We start from the raw sequence: 22,374 nt of genomic DNA on the forward strand, positions 1-22,374 counted from the left end.
GACAGAACAAGGAATAATGGTGTCACGTTGCAGTGGGGGAGGTTTAGGTTGGATATTAAGAAAAACTTTTTCACTAGGAGGGTGGTGAAGCATTGGAATGGGTTACGTAAGGAGGTAGTGGAATCTCCTTCCTTAGAGGTTTTTAAGATCAGGCTTGACAAAGCCCTGATTGGGATGATTTAGTTGGGGATTGATCCTGCTTTGAGCAGGGGGTTGGACTAGATGACCTCCTGAGGTCCCTTCCAACCCTGACATTCTATGATTCTATGAAATTGAAAATAAATTAACAGGTAAGAAATGGTGCAATTATTTAATTGGTGTGTTAGATTTTGAGTTTGTTGTGTAAAAGATCATTGAATATATATATTGTTAATCATTATTTTGCAGTTCTCTCAATGTGATGGAAGACCATCTTATGCCTAATAAAGCAGTATTGTACACCTGGGCTGATCCAGTAGGCTCTAGAAAGTTGAAATGGAAATGTGGAAAGTGCAATGGGGAAGTAACGCAAAAAGATGTATGTGTACTTTTTAACATCATAGAACTCTTACTAGTGCTATCTGTTGATATTGTATTTCTGTATGTTAATTTTAGGCCCCAGTATTGCCCTTCTGATGCTCATAATTATGAAAGCAGCTTTCTGGCACAGACACTAGCAGACTGACTGTACTTTATTTATTTACAGACATTTTTCTAAAAAATTGGTACTTGATCAAAATACCTATTAAAATGTGGTTTATAGTTACCTGGCTAAGTATTCAAAAGTCAGAAATGTTGATATTAAGGTTGCCTGCCAAACTAAGTTCTTTCTGTTGTTATGCACTGCAATAGCCTTTAAATACATGATCTCAACAAATAGAAAAAAAAACTGGGTTTGTTTTTTACAGTCTTAAATACACACTATTAGAAGGTGGTATTATTCTGGAGGTATCAGACAGTCCACGAAAGTCATTCAGTCTTGCAGAACCCTGCCGCATTTAAGGCATGATTCAGAGCCCACTGAAGTTGATGGAAAGACTCCCATTCACTTCAGTAGATTTTGGATTAGGCTCTTCCTGCACCCTTTTGAAGATGCACCTTACAGGTTGTAGGACAAAGTATAATACATATTGTATTTGAAAAATAGCATGCAATCTTTTAAACTTAAGTGCTTCAGCATATATAGGGGGCAGCATTTAAGCTTATTCATGCAACCTTAACTTTGACCTTTTCTTTATTTTGATTGCTAACAGTGTAACTGTAATGTGCTCCTAACATGGTGGTTGTTCAATGGAATTTTTTAGTTTTTTCTTATTTTAAAAATAAATTCCAGGAAAGTTTGTTAGACACCACTGGACCTCTCTGTTTTGCGGAGGAGTGATGATTCACTGAGTGCAGTATCAATAGTTTTTTTATTTGTTCTTATAGTATCCTAGAGACTCATCCTTGTTAAATTCTGTAGGACTTTTCCATAAGGGAAGAACCAGAATATCAATTGTTGAAGACTTAGGAGGTGACTAAGAAAGGAAAGAAGCAAAGAGACACAAAGCAAAACAATTTAATGATACGGTTTTTCAAAGTATGTGATTTTGGAGAAATAAGGGCCAAATGAACAAGTTTGTCGTTTTCCTAATGAATGGGTAGTGATACGGGAATTGTTAAACAATTGTGTTGCCATTTTCCTTTAATCAGGTAACTAAATATTGCCAGTTTTGTTATACTGGGGACTTGCCTATTAGAATAGGGGAATTTTTAGTATGTGGTACCAAGGTCCACATGGATAGTTAGTGCATGACACACTAGTGCAAGGTAGATTTACAACCCAGCTTGCAGCACACTGACTGTATAGACAAACCCTAATTTCACAATAGCGCTGTTTGTGTTAATAGAGTTCTTGGATTTAATAGTATTATTTTCTAACGTTTCTCTTCAAGAATTCGAAACCCGGTTTAAAACTCTAAAACTACAAATTTCATCTTATTTGTTATGTGTTAAGACCAGTCTATTATAGGAATTATCCTTTAAACTGCCAAGACAAATAATAAACCACATATTTAAAACACAGCACCATGTTACACCCAATTTTAAGTGCATAACTCCTGTTGAAAACAATAGGAGTTTGTACAAGAATGGAGAAAAGATTGTCTGTAAGAGCCTAACTTATGAAAACCATGACAGATTCTTAGTTATGGAGACCTAAGACAGTTGCCAAAAAGCTCTTTTATAGCCAGAGCAACCAATCATAATTTAAGATATTGTTCCATTTCACTTTTTGAAGCTATGGAAATACTTTAAAGCATAAGAATATTTTACATATTTTGGTACATTAAAACAAAAAAATCCGTTTTCATTATATTAATCACCTGAACAGAAATGTTTTGTGTTATCGAGGCTATACTTAAAACAGTACTGATATATAGTTCACTTTTTATTTCTCTTATGCTAACTGTTCTTTTGGTTTCAGTTTTATGCTTCTCCAGTAGGTAAATATAGATTTCCTCTTCTTTTCATTGTTTCTAATAAAGCGGAAACAAATACTTTGTTAACTTCTGATGCATTTGCATTAGTTTAATCAATGATCAACCTGTGCATAGCTCGAATAGGGGGAATAATATTTCCACTTGTACATATTCTTAACTTTATTCCCATTTGTCCCCTTGTCTTAATGAGTGCTTGCACAATTGAGATCTTGCTTCATGATTCAAAATTTTATCATTTTTGAATTTCATATAATGTCCTTCTTATGAATATGACCCGTTTTCTTCCATTCTTACACTCTCCAATGTCCTACCTTCCCAATGTAGCTTTTATTTGTCAATATCCATGTTGCTTCAAAATTTACATTTGTTTGTCGAAGTAGAATGAACAAAACTTGCAAACTTTTGGGTTTTTTTTCCTCCTCATGTAGGACATGATGGACTCTCTCATCCTGGATCATAAAAAGAGAGTTTATTTAGTTTCATTTTTTGAAGGCTTGCAACGTATTATCCTATTCACTGAAGATGAGAGTGTATTTAAAGCAACATATGAAAGTGAAAAAGTAGAACTAGCAGAACAAGAAATTGTTCTATCATTACAAGATGTTGGAATTTCTTTAGTCAACAATTATACAAAGCAAGAAGTGTCCTACATTGGAATTACAAGGTAAAGTAATCTATTCGGTAGGGAGTCACTGTAAGCATTATTTCAAGCATTTTAAACTCAGCTAGTTTTATTTTTAGTTTTATACTTTTTGATCTGATCTAGTCTTCTTCTTGTTAGTACTAAATCATTGCGTGTTTAGGTTGGAATGTGTTTGGAATTCCATTTCCATTTAGTTTTATGCTTCAAATTGGTATGTGCTTTGAATGGATATGCGTGTACAGTATGTTATATTAAACTTTCTGCTGCACAGCTTCTCTCCTCATTCATCACTAATGGGTAATACCTCCCACCTGTGGAATTTGAAAGGAGTCCACACTGGTGTATACTCCAAGTCTAAGCCCTACCCTTCAGCTTAAGCATCCAGATTTTCTTCTTCCAACAGGGGAACAAGTTAGCAGTTCAGTTTCTCCCAACCAGTATGTTTTATAACTAATTTTTGGTTTTGTGCAGTAGCAACTTCATTTTAGCGTCTAGCTCCTCTCTCCCTCTGCTGAGTTGAGGAATTACCATAATGTTGAGGCTATAACCCTCTATTTTCTCCTGTATAGCACTTCATAAGCAGCTCCCTCTGCCCCCCATCACAGCAGAGAAGCCCTACTAGCATCTAACCAAGTCTGAGATGTGCTATATTTATAAGGACTCTCAGAGGGCAAGCTATGCCTTGCTGACACAAGCCACCAATCCTTACTCATCCAGAAGGGTGAACTATTCCTCTTCTTTTTCATCAATACTCTGCACCCAGATTCTTAAAAAAACAGCTGGTGGTAGCTATGGCAAGGCTCAGGTTGCAAGTTATGCATCTGTATACATTCAGGGACAAAATCCCAACCAGTGTCCTATGTGGAGAAACAAATCCACTCATAACTGCCCAGGTGCTGGAAATGGTTCAAAATCAAGAGGAACTTTTTGATCCCAATACAGTTTACCCGAGGTCAAACTAGGCACAGCTCTACAAATGTTTGCCATAGTGGTAAAATTATGGTCAAAGAACCAAAACTTCACTGAATCACTATTTTTCTCACAGCAATCACCCAGTCAGTTGCCAACTAGGATTGCTGGTGGCATGCATTGGTGTTATACCCTGAGTGGGATTTCTCAAAATGTGTCTCCAGAAATTCCTTCTAAGTGTGTAGAACTGCACAGTAGACACAATGCAAAATTAGGCATCATTTCCAGATAAAATGACCCCACTTGTGGGCAGGTAAGTACATAGAACATCCTGAAAAAAACAACCTGTTTTTCACTTTAGATCCCTGGCTACTCACTACAGAAGCTAGCCTGTCAGAGAGGGGAGGATACCTTGGGGACAAGACAACTAAAGGTCCCTCATTTTGGAAAAAGGAAGACATTAGTTCTCTCAAGCTTACCACTTTTCAAATTCTCAGCATACTCATCCTTTTAGTTCACTTGGACAGCTCTGTCAGTGACATGTCTGAACAAAAACATAGGAATGACTCTATGGGATCAGACTAGTGGGTTCATCAAGTCTAATATTCTGTTTGTATCTGACAGTGGCCAGTGTCGGATGCTTCAGGGAAAGGTGCAAAAAACCTGGTAGTGGGCAATTCTGGAATAATTGCTCGAAAAGGAAATTTTCCTACATCTGGTTGTTAGAGATTGGCATATGCTGTGAAGCATGAATGTTTACATGCTTTCCAAAATTGCGGAATAACCAGGGGGAAAAGCTTCTTCCAGAAGCAATGTTGTGGGCAGAGAAAAGTCTGCTGCCATTCTGAAAGGATACAAAAAGAGGAGGAAAAAGAACTGAAGTCATTTTCCTAGTCTTGCACTGGCTTGGATTGGACCTGATAGAGACAGCCAAGGAATTTCCATTGTACCTGCAGAAGAGACCAGACTTCTTCAGCCAGGGTATCCATCTGCATATGGACCATCTACATTTAACAGCCTTGGGTATCTAAAGAGGAGTGGGTTCTCATTTAGCTTTGTAGATGCATTTTGGTATCCCAGCAGAACTCAACCAGGAAATTCATTCATTGTTCCAGTCAAGTTTTATTTCTGGTCTGAAGGTAAACCAGTATCCTGAAGTTCTGGTGACCTCGGTTACACTGGAATTTCTCCAGGATTTTTGGTTCTTGTCCTAAAACCAAGCACTATATAACAGTGGGTACCAACTCTAATGGCAACAGGCTCCTTGATTGAAGATCCTCAGATGTCAGGGTTCATCAGGATGGCCAGAGGAGACAAGCCTGCAACCAGCTATTCTAGTTGCATTTAGAAAGACATGTTTCAGAATTAGTGCCCAACTGTTGTGGTGTGAGAAAAAGATTATTCTTATAGTACCAGCAATCTTTCTGGTAAATTCTTCTTACCACACTTGTTGAGAAATGGTTCTCCCATCAATTTTTTTCATTCCTTAGCATTCCTTTAGAAAGGTTTGCCATACATGAACATTTATAAATCTCTAAAGATGTGTCTCTCAAGTGTATGGAGTACACATACTAACTGTATCCTGTTAATCTCATTTCATCCAAAATACCAGGGGTGAAATCCTGGCTCAGTTGAAGCCAATGGAGTTTTGTATTGGCATCAGTGACAAGCACTTATGGCCTCAAAGATGCTGCAGGCAAGATGTTAAAATCCTGCACCAGTTAGCATACTAGACATGAGTGAAACCATTCCTGGAGGAAATTAAGGATGCTAGTGGCATTGTGGGTAGAAAATAGGGTCTGAATATCTTCTGAGGATAGCAAGGTAGGTTTCTTTCCGTTAAAAAGATTTTGCTTCATATGGGAGGAACAGGCTATTATTCTACTGTAATAATATAAACTGTCCCTTATTCCCCCCCCCCACACACACACACACACGCACACTTCTGTGATTCACTGCCCACTTCTTACTATTTTTGCGGATGAGGTGAGAATGCTGTACAGCACAATGTGAAATTTCAGCAAATTTTCTTTTGGTTATCAGCTTCTCTCCTCATTCAGCCCACCCTGGTAGTCTGGTAAATGACCAAAATATAGTTTGTAACCAATTGAAAAATTTCTATGAAGAGACATCAACATAGAATTGCCTTAAGGTTAGTTAATGTAATTACAAGTTGTTGACTTAATGCTTATGATTTGTTGTTTGACATTCATATACAATTCTGGAAAAAGTCTTCTGTTGGCCTCACATGAAGGGAGGGGCTTACTCCTAAGCCTCCAGAACAGTTCTGGATTATTTCTGAATTTCACAGGTGAGAGGCATTACTTGTTTGTTAGGAATGAGGAGAGAAACTAAGATATTCAGGTAAGAAATTTTTCATTTTGTATCTTGAACAGCGCTGGTAGGGGAAACTGTGTATAGTTTATTTTTTTTAAACCCTCTTGGATAGATATGCAGCAGCAATCAAAATTGAATATTACCTAGTACTAATACTAAGTTGCCTATAAATAAATAAAATAACCAGAAAAGAATACTACATGAAATCTGGTATTTTTTGTTTTTGTCTGTCATGTGTTTTATATGTATTGATGATCCATGTCCAGCAAAATATTATTTAAAATGATAAAATTGTCAAAATAAACTTGAAACTCCTAATCTGTCATTCTTTTATGTTTACCATTTGTTTTGTTTTCATTTACAAGTTCTGATGTAGTTTGGGAGACAAAACCCAAGAAGAAATCAAGGTGGAGGCCAATGAGCATTAAGCAGACTGAAAAGTTAGAGAGAGCATTTAAAGAATACAGTGAGCTATCCCCTTCAGAAAACAAGATTGTTGAGCTGGAAACAAATGTTATGGTAATATTTGTTAGTACTCTTTACTCTTAAATATTAATTTGTATATAGAGATATACATACATATAGAGGGTGAGAGAAGAAGAAAAAAATCTATATATAGCATCAAATTTTGGCAATATTCCAGTAGAGTCCATTTGAAAACCTTTCTTTATGTATCTCAAGAAAGGATACAATAAGACCTTGAAAGCTACTGTATCCAGTTTGTTTTTAGCCTTTACCTTATTTAAGGAGGCATAACCAATTCCAGGTTGTGTGGTCATAAAGATGTGCACACACATACACAGTCAAGGAACATTGCAGTTCTTCACGTGATGTTTAATACAAACTTTCTGACACCACAGCTTTTTCTACTTACGTATTTTGTTATTGAATGCTTTAAACAATTATAAATATTATAACTGCTAACATACAAGCAAATAATAAATGTATAGCTTTACTATGGTAATAGACGGCAAAAGTAACAGTATAATTAAATACGTGGTTGATAAAGTGCTATAGTTAAGATAGCATAATAAAATAGCTATGCATGTTTCATTTCTAGGCAAGGTGAATCATTTAAAGCAGTGCTTTATATTATCATACTGTAAATATCAAGCAGAACATCCTAAATGATTTTGTAAAAATTAAAAAGTACATTAAGATCTGAATCTTCCTTTTTCTATGTGTAGTAGGTTTATATTTAAATAATTTGTGCAGGAAACTGAGTCCAGGCTCCTGACACCTGCAAGTTTATATCTTAAAATGACATTGTTCACCATACTATTGTACATCAACTTTAGAAAGCAACATGTAAATAGATAGATAATCCCTCAAAATAAGTGTACAAATTTAGGTCCTAGTCTGGCTTCTGTTGAAGTTAATGACTATCCCCATTAACTTGAATTGGAGAACATTCTAACATTTGAGCAGTAACACTTTAATATTAGTTTTAAAGTTGACGTTCAATATGTTGAGAGTACAAAATGTACATTTTAAAATTAGAGTTTCTGGCTACTGAAGCACACAGCACACCTATTTTTTTAAATATTAATATTACAGGTTTGTTTAACTCCTAATGGTGGTAACATGAAAATCCAGCAACCAAATGAAATTCCTGTAAGAAGAAACTATTTGCCAGCTTTAAATGTAGAATATAGTACATCTGCACATCAAAAGTCCTTCAGAGTCCAAGTTTACTGGATACAGGTGAGTCTTCCAAAGAGCTAAAATGTATGAGGACACACTTAGTAAGGTTACTGTTCACAAATTGTTTATAATGTTAGGGCTACAGTAATGAGTTTTTCTAGGTTTTGTAATCCAAATAATCTTTTTTCAGAAATATACTGAACACTTTTTGGATCAGTCACTTTTTTCTTTTGTGTTTGGCATGTGTAAAGGATATTTTAATGTTTCTGTATGTTGCTTACCTAGAGTTTCTTTTTTAATAAACAGCTGATACTGGAATAGCTAACATGCATCATCTTGTCCTGTCCTTACCCTTATCAGATACAAAACCAGATTCCCGGAGCCATATTTCCTTTTGTGTTTTATCCTATTAAACCTCCAAAGTCCATCACCCTGGATTCAGGTTTGTGGATATAATTTAATATATTTCACAGTTCTTGCAAAAATATAAATATATATGTTATGTGCATTTGTAAATGGTTTAGGTTGTCACTATAAGCAGAATATAAGTTCATCTCCTTAAAATAGAAAGATGTGCATGAAAAAGATAAGGCATATTTAGGCCACTATCAGTCAAAATTGACCATAAAACTTGATAACTACAGAGAAAACAAATATTACTATTAAGGAATGAATGATCCAGCCCACCCACCTAAAGCCAAATTTATTATGACTAGGAGGCATCTTTGGGTGAAATTCTCATAACTTTAACAAAACCATAAAAACCTCTTTCATGCCACCAACATTAGATGTTTCATCCACTATACATGATACTACTTTGACATACACTATTAATATTGTCTGGGTACACCTCAAGAAGGACAGGAGACACTTGTTATGGATTTTAATCAGGCCACAACTTTATTATATAGATGTCTGGGACTACCCAGACATCTATATAATAGCAAATAAAGTGTACAGTGCAGGCAAATCCATGTTTATTCAAATCAATTCTCCGGGGCTTCCACCAGCCCCCCTTTGTTTCCATCCAGGTCCTCCAGCCGACCCATGGCTTGGACCTTACCATCCACCAGCCTCGTAAGAGGGCTAAGGTGGGCTATGAGAACGGGGGCGGGTGGGGGGGGAAGGGGTTGGCTCCCTGCTGTACCAATCAGGAATCCCCAACCCCCTCCCCCATTCTGTTCCTTTATCCAGTACCTCCTTTTAAGTCCTTTACCAGGCCATTTATCTTGTCACTGGCTGCCTTCCTTATGGAGTACCTGCACTGGACATCTGCCCAACCTTACAAAATAAGTTGCGACATATGGCCTACCACCTTTCCTTGTCACCAGAAAAGGTCCTCCCTCACATCCACTGTGGGGAAGGCAAAAAAAACCTCACTCCACCAAAGCCAATTCAGGTGGTGCGAGAAAAATTCCTTCCCAGACCCACTTTAAAAGGAGCGACTAGTGTAATGCCCACAGAAGGTCCTAACCCAGTCTGCCATTCACCTCCACTAGGGGAGGGAGGGTGGGTGCTGGCTTCCTCGCTGCGTGGAACAAAGAGACTTGCCCCACCCAGGTTTCGTACCTTTATGCCCTTTGGACCTCTCATTCCTGGTTGGGGAGAGAGCAGGCATTGCTGCAAAGCTGACCACCGAGCACCTTTTTTACAGCAGTTCCTGACCTCCTTCCTCCTCCCTCCACCCCACCCACCCACCCCCCGGCATAAAGCAGAGCTGTCCTTCCTGGGTAAACCCCAAACAAACTCTGCCCCACCTTAATTGTGGTGCAGTCACTCTCAGAGAATGCATACACTTCCCCAAATTTACAACGGGTGCAAGTTTAAATCATCATTTAAATCAATAGAGTTGCACCTTGCTTACACCAGGTTTGAATTTTGTCCTGAATCTTTGTTGTCATAGCATAGAAAAAGAAGCTATAATGCTTTTTTAAGCTTTATAGCTTCTTTTTCTATGCTATGACAACAAAGATTCAGGACAAAATTCAAACCTGGTGTAAGCAAGGTGCAACTCTATTGATTTAAATGATGATTTAAACTTGCACCCGTTGTAAATTTGGGGAAGTGTATGCATTCTCTTGGCCTTGATGGCATTATTTCTGTTGAACAGCTTTTCTGCTCATTCATCACTAAAGGGTCAGAGCCACCCACCTATGAACTTGGAGGCAGTCCAGTGTTGTTGCTGAAGACTCCAAGACTAAGAACTTCAGCTCAGGCCATCAGATTTTCTACCTCTGGCTGCAAAATAAATTGGCAGTTCAGTTTCTCCCAACTCTATTATGTTCGATAATTTTAATTGTTTGTTTTTGTGCAGTAGTCACTTAAAACCATTCTTTGTCCACCTCCTACTCCTTCTGCCCTGGATCGATTATTTGGCAACATGGTGGTTTCATGGTGGATCTGCTCTTGCATCATACTCTGTCTGGTACTCCTTCAGCCCCATTCAGGCAAGTCAAAGCTGTCCCACAACCAGGCTAAATTTAAGCAGCGTGTTCCCTATGTGAGGCAGCATTGTCAGACTATACTGAGGGTAAATTATGTGCTGTCTGTTCAAAGCTATCTTATCCTTGCATTGACAGTTGGACCACCATTTGGGCCCTGGCACACCCCAATGAGCCATGACTCCAACATAGAGAAGCCCTAAGTGTTTCAGGGAGAAGATGAGGAGGACACTCTCTGGCTAGCTTAGGGGGTAAATTCCATTACGGAGCTGGGCAATCCCAGAAAGGATCCAAAGTCATTCTCCTCCTCCCCAGCCAAGATACTGAAGTGGAACTACACAGTTCCCCTTCCTTCCACTGTGAATTGGGGGATTCTTATGATGTTCAGGAATAAGTTTTTTGCAATCCTCAGAGACTCCAGCTCCCAGAAAGACAGAAGCAAGTGTCACCTTCAAAGGGTAGCACTTAATATTGTTCATGAAGCTGTAAATCAAGCTCACCAACCCTTCTTTACCTTGTGTCACGTCTGGGCACACAGAGAAGCCTGTCCCTCCTGTTCAGTCTTGCCTCAGGCTGCAGTGTAATGGGAATTATACCTGTCTGACTTTCATCCCAAGGACCCCCACTCTTCTTGGGAAGGATGTTCAGATATCAGGGAGTGACAGAATGGGAATTGCGCCTTCCAGTAATTAGCATAAAACCTTGCTCTGCCAGGGAAAAAGGATCAAAGACTCTCTCTCCTTCCCTGCGCCACATTGAAGCCTAAGGATCAGTCATAGGCACAGAGATTTCAGCTCCCATAAAGCTGCATCATCATGGAGTTACAGAGGGGTAACTAAGAAATTCCTTTCCATGTTCAAAATACTGAGTAAAATCCCAATCCCACTTAGACTTCTAACATTTAAGAGTAACCTAAGTTCGGTGCTGCAGTAGCTTCACCAGTGAAAGATAATCACACCTTCAGAAGGGAGCTTCCTTCCAAAAGAACCTATAGACTAGTGGTTCTCAACCTGCGGGCCACTTGCGGCCCAATCAGCACAGCCCTGCGTCCCATGTGATATCCTCAGGGCCATACAGGTAGTATTGGATGTAGCTGACAACGGTAAATAGGTTAAGAACCACTGCTATAGACCGTAAGAGTAGGGATACACTGCAGAGCTATTTCAAAGCCTGAGTTGTAGCCGTTCAACCCATAGTTATTTTTATATATCTAGTAAGGAAAGGCAAGGAGGAGGCAAGCAAGTGGCTCATCATCTAGAGGTCTGATCCTTAATTGGAGTGAGAGGTTCTGGTTCTGTCCTACTTGTATCCTTGATGTGATTTTATGATGACCAATGGGGGTTCTAACTTGGTGGTTACAAGGAAGTTATATTACATCCATGAATAGCAAATGTACAAGTGAGGAACTGCTTGGGGAAATATTAGAGAAATTAGTAACTGACAATAGCAGAGGCCTCAACCTTCACCATCAAAGCCAGCATAGAAGTCAGTTGGTTGCTACCATCGCCAACTTTATCCAAGAACAACAAGGAGTCTGATGGCACCTTAAAGACTAACAGATTTATTTGGGCATAAGCTTTCGTGAGTAAAAACCTCACTTCTTCGGATGCATAGAGTGAAAGTTACAGATGCAGGCATTATATACTGACACATGGAGAGCAGGGAGTTACTTCGTCTTGTGAAGTAACTCCCTGCTCTCCAGGTGTCAGTATATAATGCCTGCATCTGTAACTTTCACTCTATGCATCCGAAGAAGTGAGGTTTTTACTCACGAAAGCTTATGCCCAAATAAATCTGTTAGTCTTTAAGGTACCACCAGACTCCTTGTTGTTTTTGTAGATACAGACTAACACGGCTACCCCCTTATACTTTTATCCAAGAAGGGACTATTACCTTAGCTGAGAGGAAAATGTGGAGCAGGAGCTCCCAACAAAACCTAGATAAATTTTCCTCCAAACCAACGAAATCCTCAGCATGATAAAGAAAAAAATAGAGCATTTGTGTAGGAGAGCTCACAATACATGTACAAGACTTTTTTTTTCTCCATATTCTCCTCCCCCAGAGTCAGGAAATGGTAGGTAGAAGTCTCAGCAAGACACTGGTTGCAATTTACACATCTATACCCATCTATAGACAACATGCCAATCAGTGCTCTATCCAGAGAAACAGACCCATTCCTAATTGGAAATAATTCATACCTACCAATTATTGAATAGCTCATCTTGATTTTGAACTCCAGTGCAGAGAGTTGCTCACCCAGCGGTCAAAACAGGCATGGCTCTGGCCATAATTTTACTATCATAGTAAAGATTTGCAGAGATGCAAAACCCCATTCCATTTTCTGGGAGTTGTGTCCAATGGCTAGGATGTCAGGTGCCATGCATTGGCTTCATTCCCTGAATGGATTTCTCAGAACACACCTACAGAAATTCCTTCTGAGGACATTCCTTCTGATAAAATGAAAAGTTAGGTGTCCTTTTTAGATCACACCCACATGTCCCTTTCTGGGGCAGGTAAGTACAAAAAACATTCTGAAGGCCACCCCAGTATTTGCTCTAAACACTTGTATAATCATTGTGGAAGCAAGTTTCATAGATGAAGAACATACTTGGAAGACAGATTTCCAAAATCTGAATACACATTCTTCTGGTTCACTTTGACAGCAATACTATGTCTCAGCTAGAACAAGCACATTCCACAAAAAAATTGACATAAGATTGGTCCAGTGGTCCATTGGTCCAGTATCTTGTCTGACTGTGGCTAGTACCCGCTGCTTCAGATGAAATTGCAAGAAACTATATTAGTGGACTATTATTGTGCTTACAGAGGAAGTTTCCTCCTACTTCCTGTTAGGGATTGGTTTCTGATCTGAGGTATGAATGCTGATAGCTCTTCCCAAACCAGAAGATAACTAGAGGTCAAAGCTGCTTCGCAGCAAAGGATATAGAAAAGGAAAGGGGAAGATTGTAGGCATACTCCTAGTCTTCCGTTGCAAAAGGCCCATTGGACTTGTTAGGCAGTCAAGGGACTGACAATGCACCTGCAGAGAAGACCAGAAGGCCTCTTGAAGCATCGGGATTGGGAATACCTACAGTAAACAGCATAGTTATTGGAAGAGAAAGATAGCTCAGCAGGATTTCTCTGTTAGTACGCAACTTCAGCTACGTGAATAACGTAGCTGAAGTCGACGTACCTTAGTTCGAACTTACCGCCGTCCAGACCCGGCAGGCAGGCTCCCCCGTCGACTCCCCGTACTCCTCGCGGCGAGCAGGATTACCGGAGTCGACGGGGAGCACTTCTGAGTTCGATTTATCGCGTCCAGACAAGACGCGATAAATCGAACCCAGAAGTTCGATTGCCTGCCGCCGAACCAGCGCGGTAAGTATAGACAAGCCCTTAGTCTCTTATACATTTTTAGTATGCAGATAGAACTCAACCAGGAAATCTGATTAATTAATCTGGTCCAATTATATTGCTACTGTCAGGGAAAACAAAGCACTTTGGGGGAAGGGACTGCCTCTTTGTACAGTACCGAGGCCATTGAGGCCCCAACCTCTAGATGCTACAATGCTAATATAATAATAATCACAAAGTTCTGGTGATTTCAGCTACTTAAGAGTTTCTTCAGAATGATTTGATTGGATTCGTATAAACAAGCATCCTAGAAATGTGGTACCAGCCCTCATGGCATTCTGTAGGTAGGCACTTTGGGCTGTCCATTTGAGTATCATTAGATGCCAAGATTAATTAGTATGACATTACCTTCAAAAAGTAATTCATTATATCAAAAGTTAGGTTTTGGAATTAGTTTCCCTATCTGTACAAGACCCATATTTCTGTTGCCATAGGAATAAGGTTATTTTTGTAGCTCCAGAAATGTGTCTGCTCAAGATGAATTCCTCTTTCCGAAATTCCTGGGAAATGGTTCTCCCATCATTTTGTTCTGACCCTTAGCATTGCTTTGGAAGGTTGTGGCATAAATGGGCATTCCTGGTCTATGACTAGGGCCCCCAAGCACTATGGTAATAAAAATAATACTCAAAACTAATAGCTCAAGCATGTGGAGTATATACACCAGTTGTATCCAGTTCATCTCATTCTATCCAAATTGCCATGGCCTTGGTGCAGCATAGTGGCTGCAGGCTGGATTTTAAATCCTGCACCAGTTGGCATGCTTTTGTGATTCACTGTTCATTACTTCCCATTACTGATGGATGAGGAGAAAAGCTATATAATTGAATGAGAAATTTCCTAGTTTATAATTTTCATTGTTAGCAGCTGCTCTCCTCATTAAACCTACCCTAATAGCCTGGAAAATGAGCATATAAATGGTTTGCAGGTTGTTGCAGCCATGCTGGTCCCTGGATGTTAGAGAGAGATGAGGTAGGTGAAGTAATTATTTTTATTGGACCAACTTCTATTGATGAAAGAGACAAGCTTTTTGAGGTTACACAAAGCTTGTCTCTTTTACCAACAGAAGTTGGTTCAATATTACCTCACCCACGTTGTCTCTCAGAATACAAATAGAAATTTTTCTTGAAAGGGAGACATAGATGTATTATCTTAAGATTAATTAATATCAAGTTATCTTAATGCTAATAATTGGTTGCTGGAGTGTTCCTACAGCTTTAGAAGACCTCTTCTGGTGGCCTGAGCTGTAGGGTGGGGCTTAGTGCTGGATATTGGACTTGAAATCTTCTCTTCTGGTATACTCTGAGCCAGTTTGTGGACTGGAAACATTTAAGGCATAGCTCTCGATCACCTGTCTTGCATACGTTTCTTACAAATGAAATACTGTGCTTGGTGTCGTCCTTTTCCCCCTGCTTTGCCATTTGGGGTGGGATGGAGGTTGAAGGAAGAGGCCAAGAGTGGGTGCTGTGTTTTTAACATAAAAAGTATGTGTGATGGGAAGGGGGTGATCCCTGTCTGAAAAAGGGCTGGGAGAGGAGAAAGAGAAGTTCAGGAAAATTAAGAAAGGAATGGACTATTTGCAGGGGTGAATAAAAATCAGTGATTTTTTTTTTTAATTTAAAAGGTTAAATTGTTTTTAAATTAAATACAGGTTTATTTTTAAAAGCAAACAATTTAAAATTATATTTGAAATTGACAACTGAAGTTAATGCCTAAACTTATTAGAATCTGTTAAAATCATTAAAATTAATGCAAAGAAATATTAAACAGCACATTTGCTGCCAACCTTTAAAAAAAGTTAAACCACTGAACTGCTGGAAGTCCATGGCTAAAACCTGGAACCAGAGTTTGTTGAAATGCTAAACCAGCTTTTGACATCAGAAGCCTCTTCTGTAAGTTTATAAATAATATTTTCTTCATTTGTTTATTCAACTAGGTCAGTGCAGTGAGTATAGTTTATTCAAAACAAACTTTCCTGCTTTTTTTATCTATGAATAAAAACTAGGTGTGAGAAGGTTAGTTCTACTAATTCTAAAATCTTGAAGGACATAGTGACTAAAAACAATCAGTTCAATTCACGAACTACAGCTAACACTTCCTTTGTTTAATGAATCAGCTAATATTTAATGCAAAACTTATTGTGGTAAACTTTTTTAAATGTATCCAGCACTTTTAAGGTACTTTAAAAAAAAAAGTTGCTGTTTTTGTTCAAATTTAATTGTGTTTGAATGTCCATCCAAATAGAGCTTGACACAAATCACAAGTAAAAAAAATTAATCTAGTAAACTAGAAATGCATTGTTCACCATTTTGCAACATACAAAAAATACAAATTTCAGTAAATATAAGTTAAGAACTGTAGTTGCTTTAAATAAGTGTATAGATATGGTATATCCTCCTGGCTAGCAAAAAGAAACACCAAAGTTAGTGTAAAGTGTATATTTAGTTTAGTTTATTAACGAATGAGAATAAGCCTTTCTTTATGAAAATAAGTGAAAAGCAAAATGCAAAACATGATAAAAATCAATTATTTAAATCAAGGTTTCCTGCTTGCTGATTTAAACTATAATTAAAATCAGTGATTTATATAGCTTTGATTTAAGTCATTCTACCCTAGCTATTTGTTGATACTTAGTAGCTTTGAATGTTGATCAATAAAGCTGAAGTCACTGGACTGCTCTTGCATTTATATCACCAAACAGTGTTTTTAGTCTGAATGGGCACGTCTTAGCTCCAGACATGAGCTGGTGTTGCCTCTAATATTTGTGTGATGAAAGGTATACTCCATTACTGGAGTTTTGTTTTTAATTTGAGTGAATGTATTGCTTGTGCAAGGCTTAGATCAGTAGCCTTGGAAATTGGATAGTTGTGGTTCAGGCATCTACAGTGCATATTTGACAGGGCAATGCTGTAGACCTATGGTTCTCAACCAGGGGTACATCAACTCCTCTAGCTTTGTGCCTAGTATTACAACAGGCTACGTGAAAAGCCCTATCAAAGTCAGTACAAACTAAAATTTCATAAGACAATGACTTGTTTATACTGAAATTTATGTATAATGTTTTATAATTGTATGGTAAAATAAGCAGTTTTTCAATAATAGTGTGCTGTGACAACTTTTGTATTTTTATGTCTGATTTTGTAAGCAAGTAGTTTTTAAGTGAGGTAGAACTTGAGGAACACAAGACAAATCAGATTCTTGAAAGGGGTACAATATTCTGGAAAGGTTGAGAGCCACTGCTGTAAACGTTGACTACTGCAGAGATTATCTGCGGAAGTTAGAGAGCTCATTTCCCATGCCCCTTAAAATATTGGCCGTTTTGTGGATATGTATGCAACAAAACACAAGAGGCTTTTGTTGAACATAATTTTTTATGCTTGGTCATAAAAATGAGTCAACCATTAATAATAATTGTTTTTCATTACTGAAGTATTAAAAACAAAATATATGGGTTGAAAGTACACTTAAATAAGCAAAAGCGAAACAGATATGATCAGATTGTAATTAGGGCTGTCGATTAATTGCAGTTAATTCATGCGATTAACTAAAAAATTAATTGTGATTAAAAGAATTAATTGCACTGTTAAACAATAGAATACCAATTGAAATTTATTAAATATTTTGGATGTTTTTCCATATTTTCAAATATTGATTTCTAGTACAACACAGAATACAAAATGTACAATGCTCACTTTATTATTTTTATTACAAATATTTGCACTGTAGAAATGATAAACAAAAGAAATACACTTTTGAGGAGAATTGAAAAATATTAACTTACAAATGTAGATTTTTGTTCTGTTACATAACTGCATTCAAAAACAAAATGATGTAAAACTTTAGAACCTACAAGTCCACTCAGTCCTACCAATTCAGCCAGTCAAGTTTGGTTACAGTTGACAGGAGATAATGCTGCCCGCTTCTTGTTTACAATGTCACTTGAAAGTGAGAACAGGCGTTCACATGGCACTTTTGTAGCCGGCATTGCAAGGTATTTACGTGCCGGATATGCTAAACATTCATATGCCCCTTCATGCTTCGGCCACCATTCCAGAGGACATGCTTCCCCGCTGACGGTGCTTGTTAAAAAAATGCGTTAATTAAATTTGTGACTGAACTCCCTGGGGGATAATTGTATGTCTCCTGGTCTGTTTTACCCACATTCTGACATATATTTAATGTTATAGCTGGCTCGGATGATGACCCAATACATGTTCGTTTTAAGAACACTTTCACAGCAGATTTGACAAAATGCAAAGAAGGTACCAATGTGAGATTTCTAAAAATAGTTACAGGACTCGATCCAAGGTTTAAGAATCTGAAGTGCCGTCCAAAATCTGAGAGAGACGAGTTGTGGAGCATGTTTTCAGAAGTCTTAAAAGAGCAACGCTCAGATGTGGAAACTATAGAACCCAAACCACCAAAAAAGAAAATCAACCTTCTGCTGGTGGCATCTGACTCCGATGAGGAAAATGAACATGCATCGGTTCGCTCTGCTTTGGATCGTTATCGAGCAGAACCCATCATCAGCATGGACACATCGTCTGAAGCATGAAGGGACATTTGAATCTTTAGCACATCTGGCACATAAATATCTTGCGACACCAGCTACAATAGTGCCATACAAACGCCTGTTCTCACTTTCAGCTGACATTGTAAACAAGAAGCGGGCAGTATTATCTCCTGTAAATTGTAACCAAACTTCTTTGTCTGAGCAATTGGCTAAAGTAGGACTGAGTGGACTTGTAGGTTCTAAAGTTTTATATTGTTTTATTTTTGAATGCAGTTATTTTTTTGTACGTAATTCTACATTTGAAAGTTCAACTTTCATGATAGAGATTGCACTACAGTACTTGTATTAGGTGAATTGAAAAATACTGTTTCTTTGTTTTTTTACAGTGCAAATATTTGTAATAAAAATAAAAAGGGAGCACTGTACACTTTGTGTTCTGTGTTGTAATTTAAATCAATATATTTGAAAATGTAGAAAACATCCAAAATATTTAAATAAATGGTATTCTATTATTGTTTAACAGCACAATTAATTGCGATTAATTTTTTTAATCGCTTGACAGCCCTAATTGTAATAATGCATCTCATTCAAATTCTAACAGTCTTGTTATTGAGAAGCTGCTATGAAGATAGATATTTTTATCCTGAAATTTTTTTACTGGTTGTCTTAAAACTTTAAGCTAACTGCCTTAACCTGAGTGTTGGAAATAGGTTATTTAGAGGCTATATTTCTTTTTGCATTAATTTTATGAGTAGAGCTATAAATAACTTGAAGGTCCAGATTAACCCTTTCGATACTGATGTTGTACAATTAAAGCTTTGTTATTCAACATATTGGGGAGGAATGGGGGATGCCGATAACTTCAAAATTCCGCTTAACTAAGAGGGAGGGAAGGATTTTGGGTGCAGGAGGGGGTTGGGGGGCAGGATCTAGGAGGGAGTTTGGGTGCAGGAGGGGGCTTGGGGCAGGGGGGTTGGGGTGCGGGATGCAGGCACTGCCTCCACAGCTCCCATGGGCCATGGTTCCCGGGCAATGGGAGCTGCAGAGCCAGTGCTTTGGGTGAGGTGGGGGCAGTGCGCAGAGCTGCCTAGCTATACCTCCACCTAGGAGACGCAAGGACATGTGGCCACTTGTGGGGAGGCGTCCAAGTGAGCACCACCCAGATCCGGCACCCCGTACTCCCTCCCGCAACCCAACCTCCTGCCCCAAACCCCCTCCCACATGCAAACTCGTTCCCAGATCCCGCACTCCGAACCCTTTGTGGCCATTCCTCCACCTAGGAGCAGCAGGAGGACATGTCGTCGCTTCTGGGGAGCCACGCAGAGCCTGGTAGGGTGCCTATCGGCCCCATGCCAATCGTACTATAAACCGGACTTTCACTGAAGATCAGAAATGCCAGTTTACAGAGTTTTCTGGTTGGTAAAGTGCTGGATAACACACCTTTTACTATGTATAGCTAAAATGATGGTAATTAACCATTGGAATAATTTACCAAAGGCTGTGGTGGATTCTCTATTACTGGCAATTTCAAAATCAAGATTGGATGTTTTGTAAAGATAAGCTCTAGTTCAAACAAGAATTAATTCAGGGAAGTCTTTGTTATATGGGAAGTTAAACTAGATTATCACAATGGCCCCTTCTGACCTTATAATATATGAATAAAAGATTAAATTATAGCGTTAGCTATATTATATACAGCTAAAATATCCTCCAAAGCATTCATTTGCTATCAAGTGAAAATGCTGTTTCTAAAAGGTGCTAGGCTGGAGTAGAGTTTTTAGATGTTCCATTTCCTTCTCTTCCCTCCTGCCTGCTCTTCTTACTTCTCCTTCATTTGAATCACATGAGTGCCCATTCCTTCCAATATATTCTATTTTATGGTATTTAAACACTGCAGATAATCAGGATCATAAATGGCATTTTTATATTTAGTTCATATATATTTCTTATAAAACCTATACTGACTTCTTGGTTTTACCTCTTTATAGCACCAAAGCCATTTATTGATGTGAGTATTGTCATGCGGACTGCAGGGCATTCTCAGATATCACGTATTAAGTAAGTATATTTTACATATTCCATTATGGTGGAATGTTTAAACTTTCCAAAACCACTATCTTTTCTTCTAGCAGAGGTACTCTTTCAATGAATAGAAAACTCCTTTGGTCCAGCTACTGTTATGTACTATTTTCCAAAAAATTTTGGAGTCACATCAGCAATACATTTCTGATTGTAACATATAGGAAGATGTGTAGTTTTATGTACTCGCAATGAAAAACAGCTAAACTGATTTTGCTCACACTTTTGGAAATAAACTTCACTTGTAGACTGAGACAAAGCAAGGTAAATTTCAACCCAAAAGAAATTAGTTTCAGAAAGATAGCAGTTGGGGAAAAAATGGAATGTGGAACTCAGCCTTACTTGACCTGTTAGTTACCTGTGTGAGCACTTACAGTTCTGCATTAGAGCAAGCATTTGTTAACAATGTCATATATATATATAGAGAGAGAGCATTTGTTTAAGTTCAAGTTAAAAGGTGCGATATAGTGAAATTATTTCTGGTTATAGCAAATGTGGAGTTCATATGTTATACTTCTGTTGTTGTTATTCATATTGCCATAGCACCTTGGAACCCTGGTCAGAGATCAGGACCTCATTGTGCTAGATGCTGTACAAACACAGAAGAAAGAGATGATCTCTGCCCCAAGGGCCTTGCAGTCTAATGTATAAGACAAGAGAGACCACTGATAGATATAAGACCGATGGGGGAGTACAAGTAAACATAAGAAAGGCCGTACCGGGTCAGACCAAAGGTCCATCTAGCCCAGTATCCTGTCTACCAACAGTGGCCAATGCCAGGTGCCCCAGAGGGAGTGAACCTAACAGGCAATGATCAAGTGATCTCTCTCCTGCCATCCATCTCCATCCTCTGACAGACAGAGGCTAGGGACACCATTCCTTACCCGTCCTGGCTAATAGCCATTAATGGACTTAACCACCATGAATTTATCCAGTTCTCTTTTAAACTCTGTTACAGTCCTAGCGTTCACAACCTTCTAAGGTATGGAGTTCCACAAGTTGATTGTGCGCTGCGTGAAGAAGAACTTCCTTGTATTTGTTTTAAACCTGCTGCCTATTAATTTCATTTGATGACCCCTAGTTCTTGTATTATGGGAATAAGTAAATAACTTTTCCTTATCCACTTTCTCCACATCACTCATGATTTTATATATCTCTGTCATATCCCCTCTTAGTCTCCTCTTTTCCATGCTGAAGAGTCTTAGCCTCTTTAATCTCTCCTCATATGGGACCTGTTCCAAACCCTTAATCATTTTAGTTGCCCTTTTCTGAACCTTTTCTAGTGCCAGTATATCTTTTTTGAGATGAGACCACATCTGTACGCAGTATTCGAGATGAGGGCGTACCATCAATTTATATAAGGGCAATAATATATTCTCAGTCTTATTCTCTATCCCCTTTTTAATGATTCCTAACATCCTGTTTGCTCTTTTGACCGCATCTGCACACTGCGTGGACATTTTCAGAGAACTATCCACGATGACTCCAAGATCTTTTTCCTGACTTGTTGTAGCTAAATTAGCCCCCATCATATTGTATGTATAGTTGGAGTTATTTTTTCCAATGTGCATTACTTTACATTTATCCACATTAAATTTCATTTGCCATTTTGTTGCCCAATCAGTTAGTTTTGTGAGATCTTTTTGAAGTTCTTGACAGTCTGCTTTAGACTTAACTATCTTTAGCAGTTTAGTATCATCTGCAAACTTTGACACCTCACTGTTTACCCCTTTCTCCAGATCATTTATGAATAAGTTGAATAGGATCGGTCCGAGGACTGACCCTTGGGGAACACCACTAGTTACCCCTCTCCATTATGAGAATTTACCATTTATTCCTACCCTTTGTTCCTTGTCTTTTAACCAGTTCTCAATCCATGAAAGGACCTTCCCTTTTATCCCATGGCAGCTTAATTTACATAAGAGCCTTTGGTGAGGG

The 22,374-nt window shown here is 38.4% G+C and overlaps 1 protein-coding gene across 13 annotated transcripts in view; it reads left to right on the top strand.

Moving 5' to 3' along the window:
- VPS13A (vacuolar protein sorting 13 homolog A) overlaps positions 1–22,374 on the top strand; it is a 293,421-nt gene that overhangs the window by 214,316 nt on the left and 56,731 nt on the right. For 11 of the 13 annotated variants that reach the window (XR_010588882.1, XR_010588883.1, XM_042850566.2 and 8 more), the window contains 6 exons: positions 388–517; positions 2,888–3,123; positions 6,714–6,867; positions 7,906–8,052; positions 8,353–8,434; positions 20,346–20,415. Coding sequence is in view for 11 of the 13 variants with exons in the window: in XM_042850566.2 (XP_042706500.2) it covers positions 388–517; positions 2,888–3,123; positions 6,714–6,867; positions 7,906–8,052; positions 8,353–8,434; positions 20,346–20,415 (819 nt within the window). In the remaining 2 variants the exon portion in view is untranslated. Of the gene's footprint in view, positions 1–387; positions 518–2,887; positions 3,124–6,713; positions 6,868–7,905; positions 8,053–8,352; positions 8,435–9,374; positions 9,921–10,306; positions 10,440–20,345; positions 20,416–22,374 lie in introns of those variants that run through there. The other 2 variants (XM_065550526.1, XM_065550524.1) reach the window with 2 other exon arrangements.

This window comes from Chrysemys picta, chromosome 6 (genome assembly GCF_011386835.1).
Source record: "Chrysemys picta bellii isolate R12L10 chromosome 6, ASM1138683v2, whole genome shotgun sequence".
NCBI lineage: Eukaryota > Metazoa > Chordata > Testudines > Emydidae > Chrysemys > Chrysemys picta.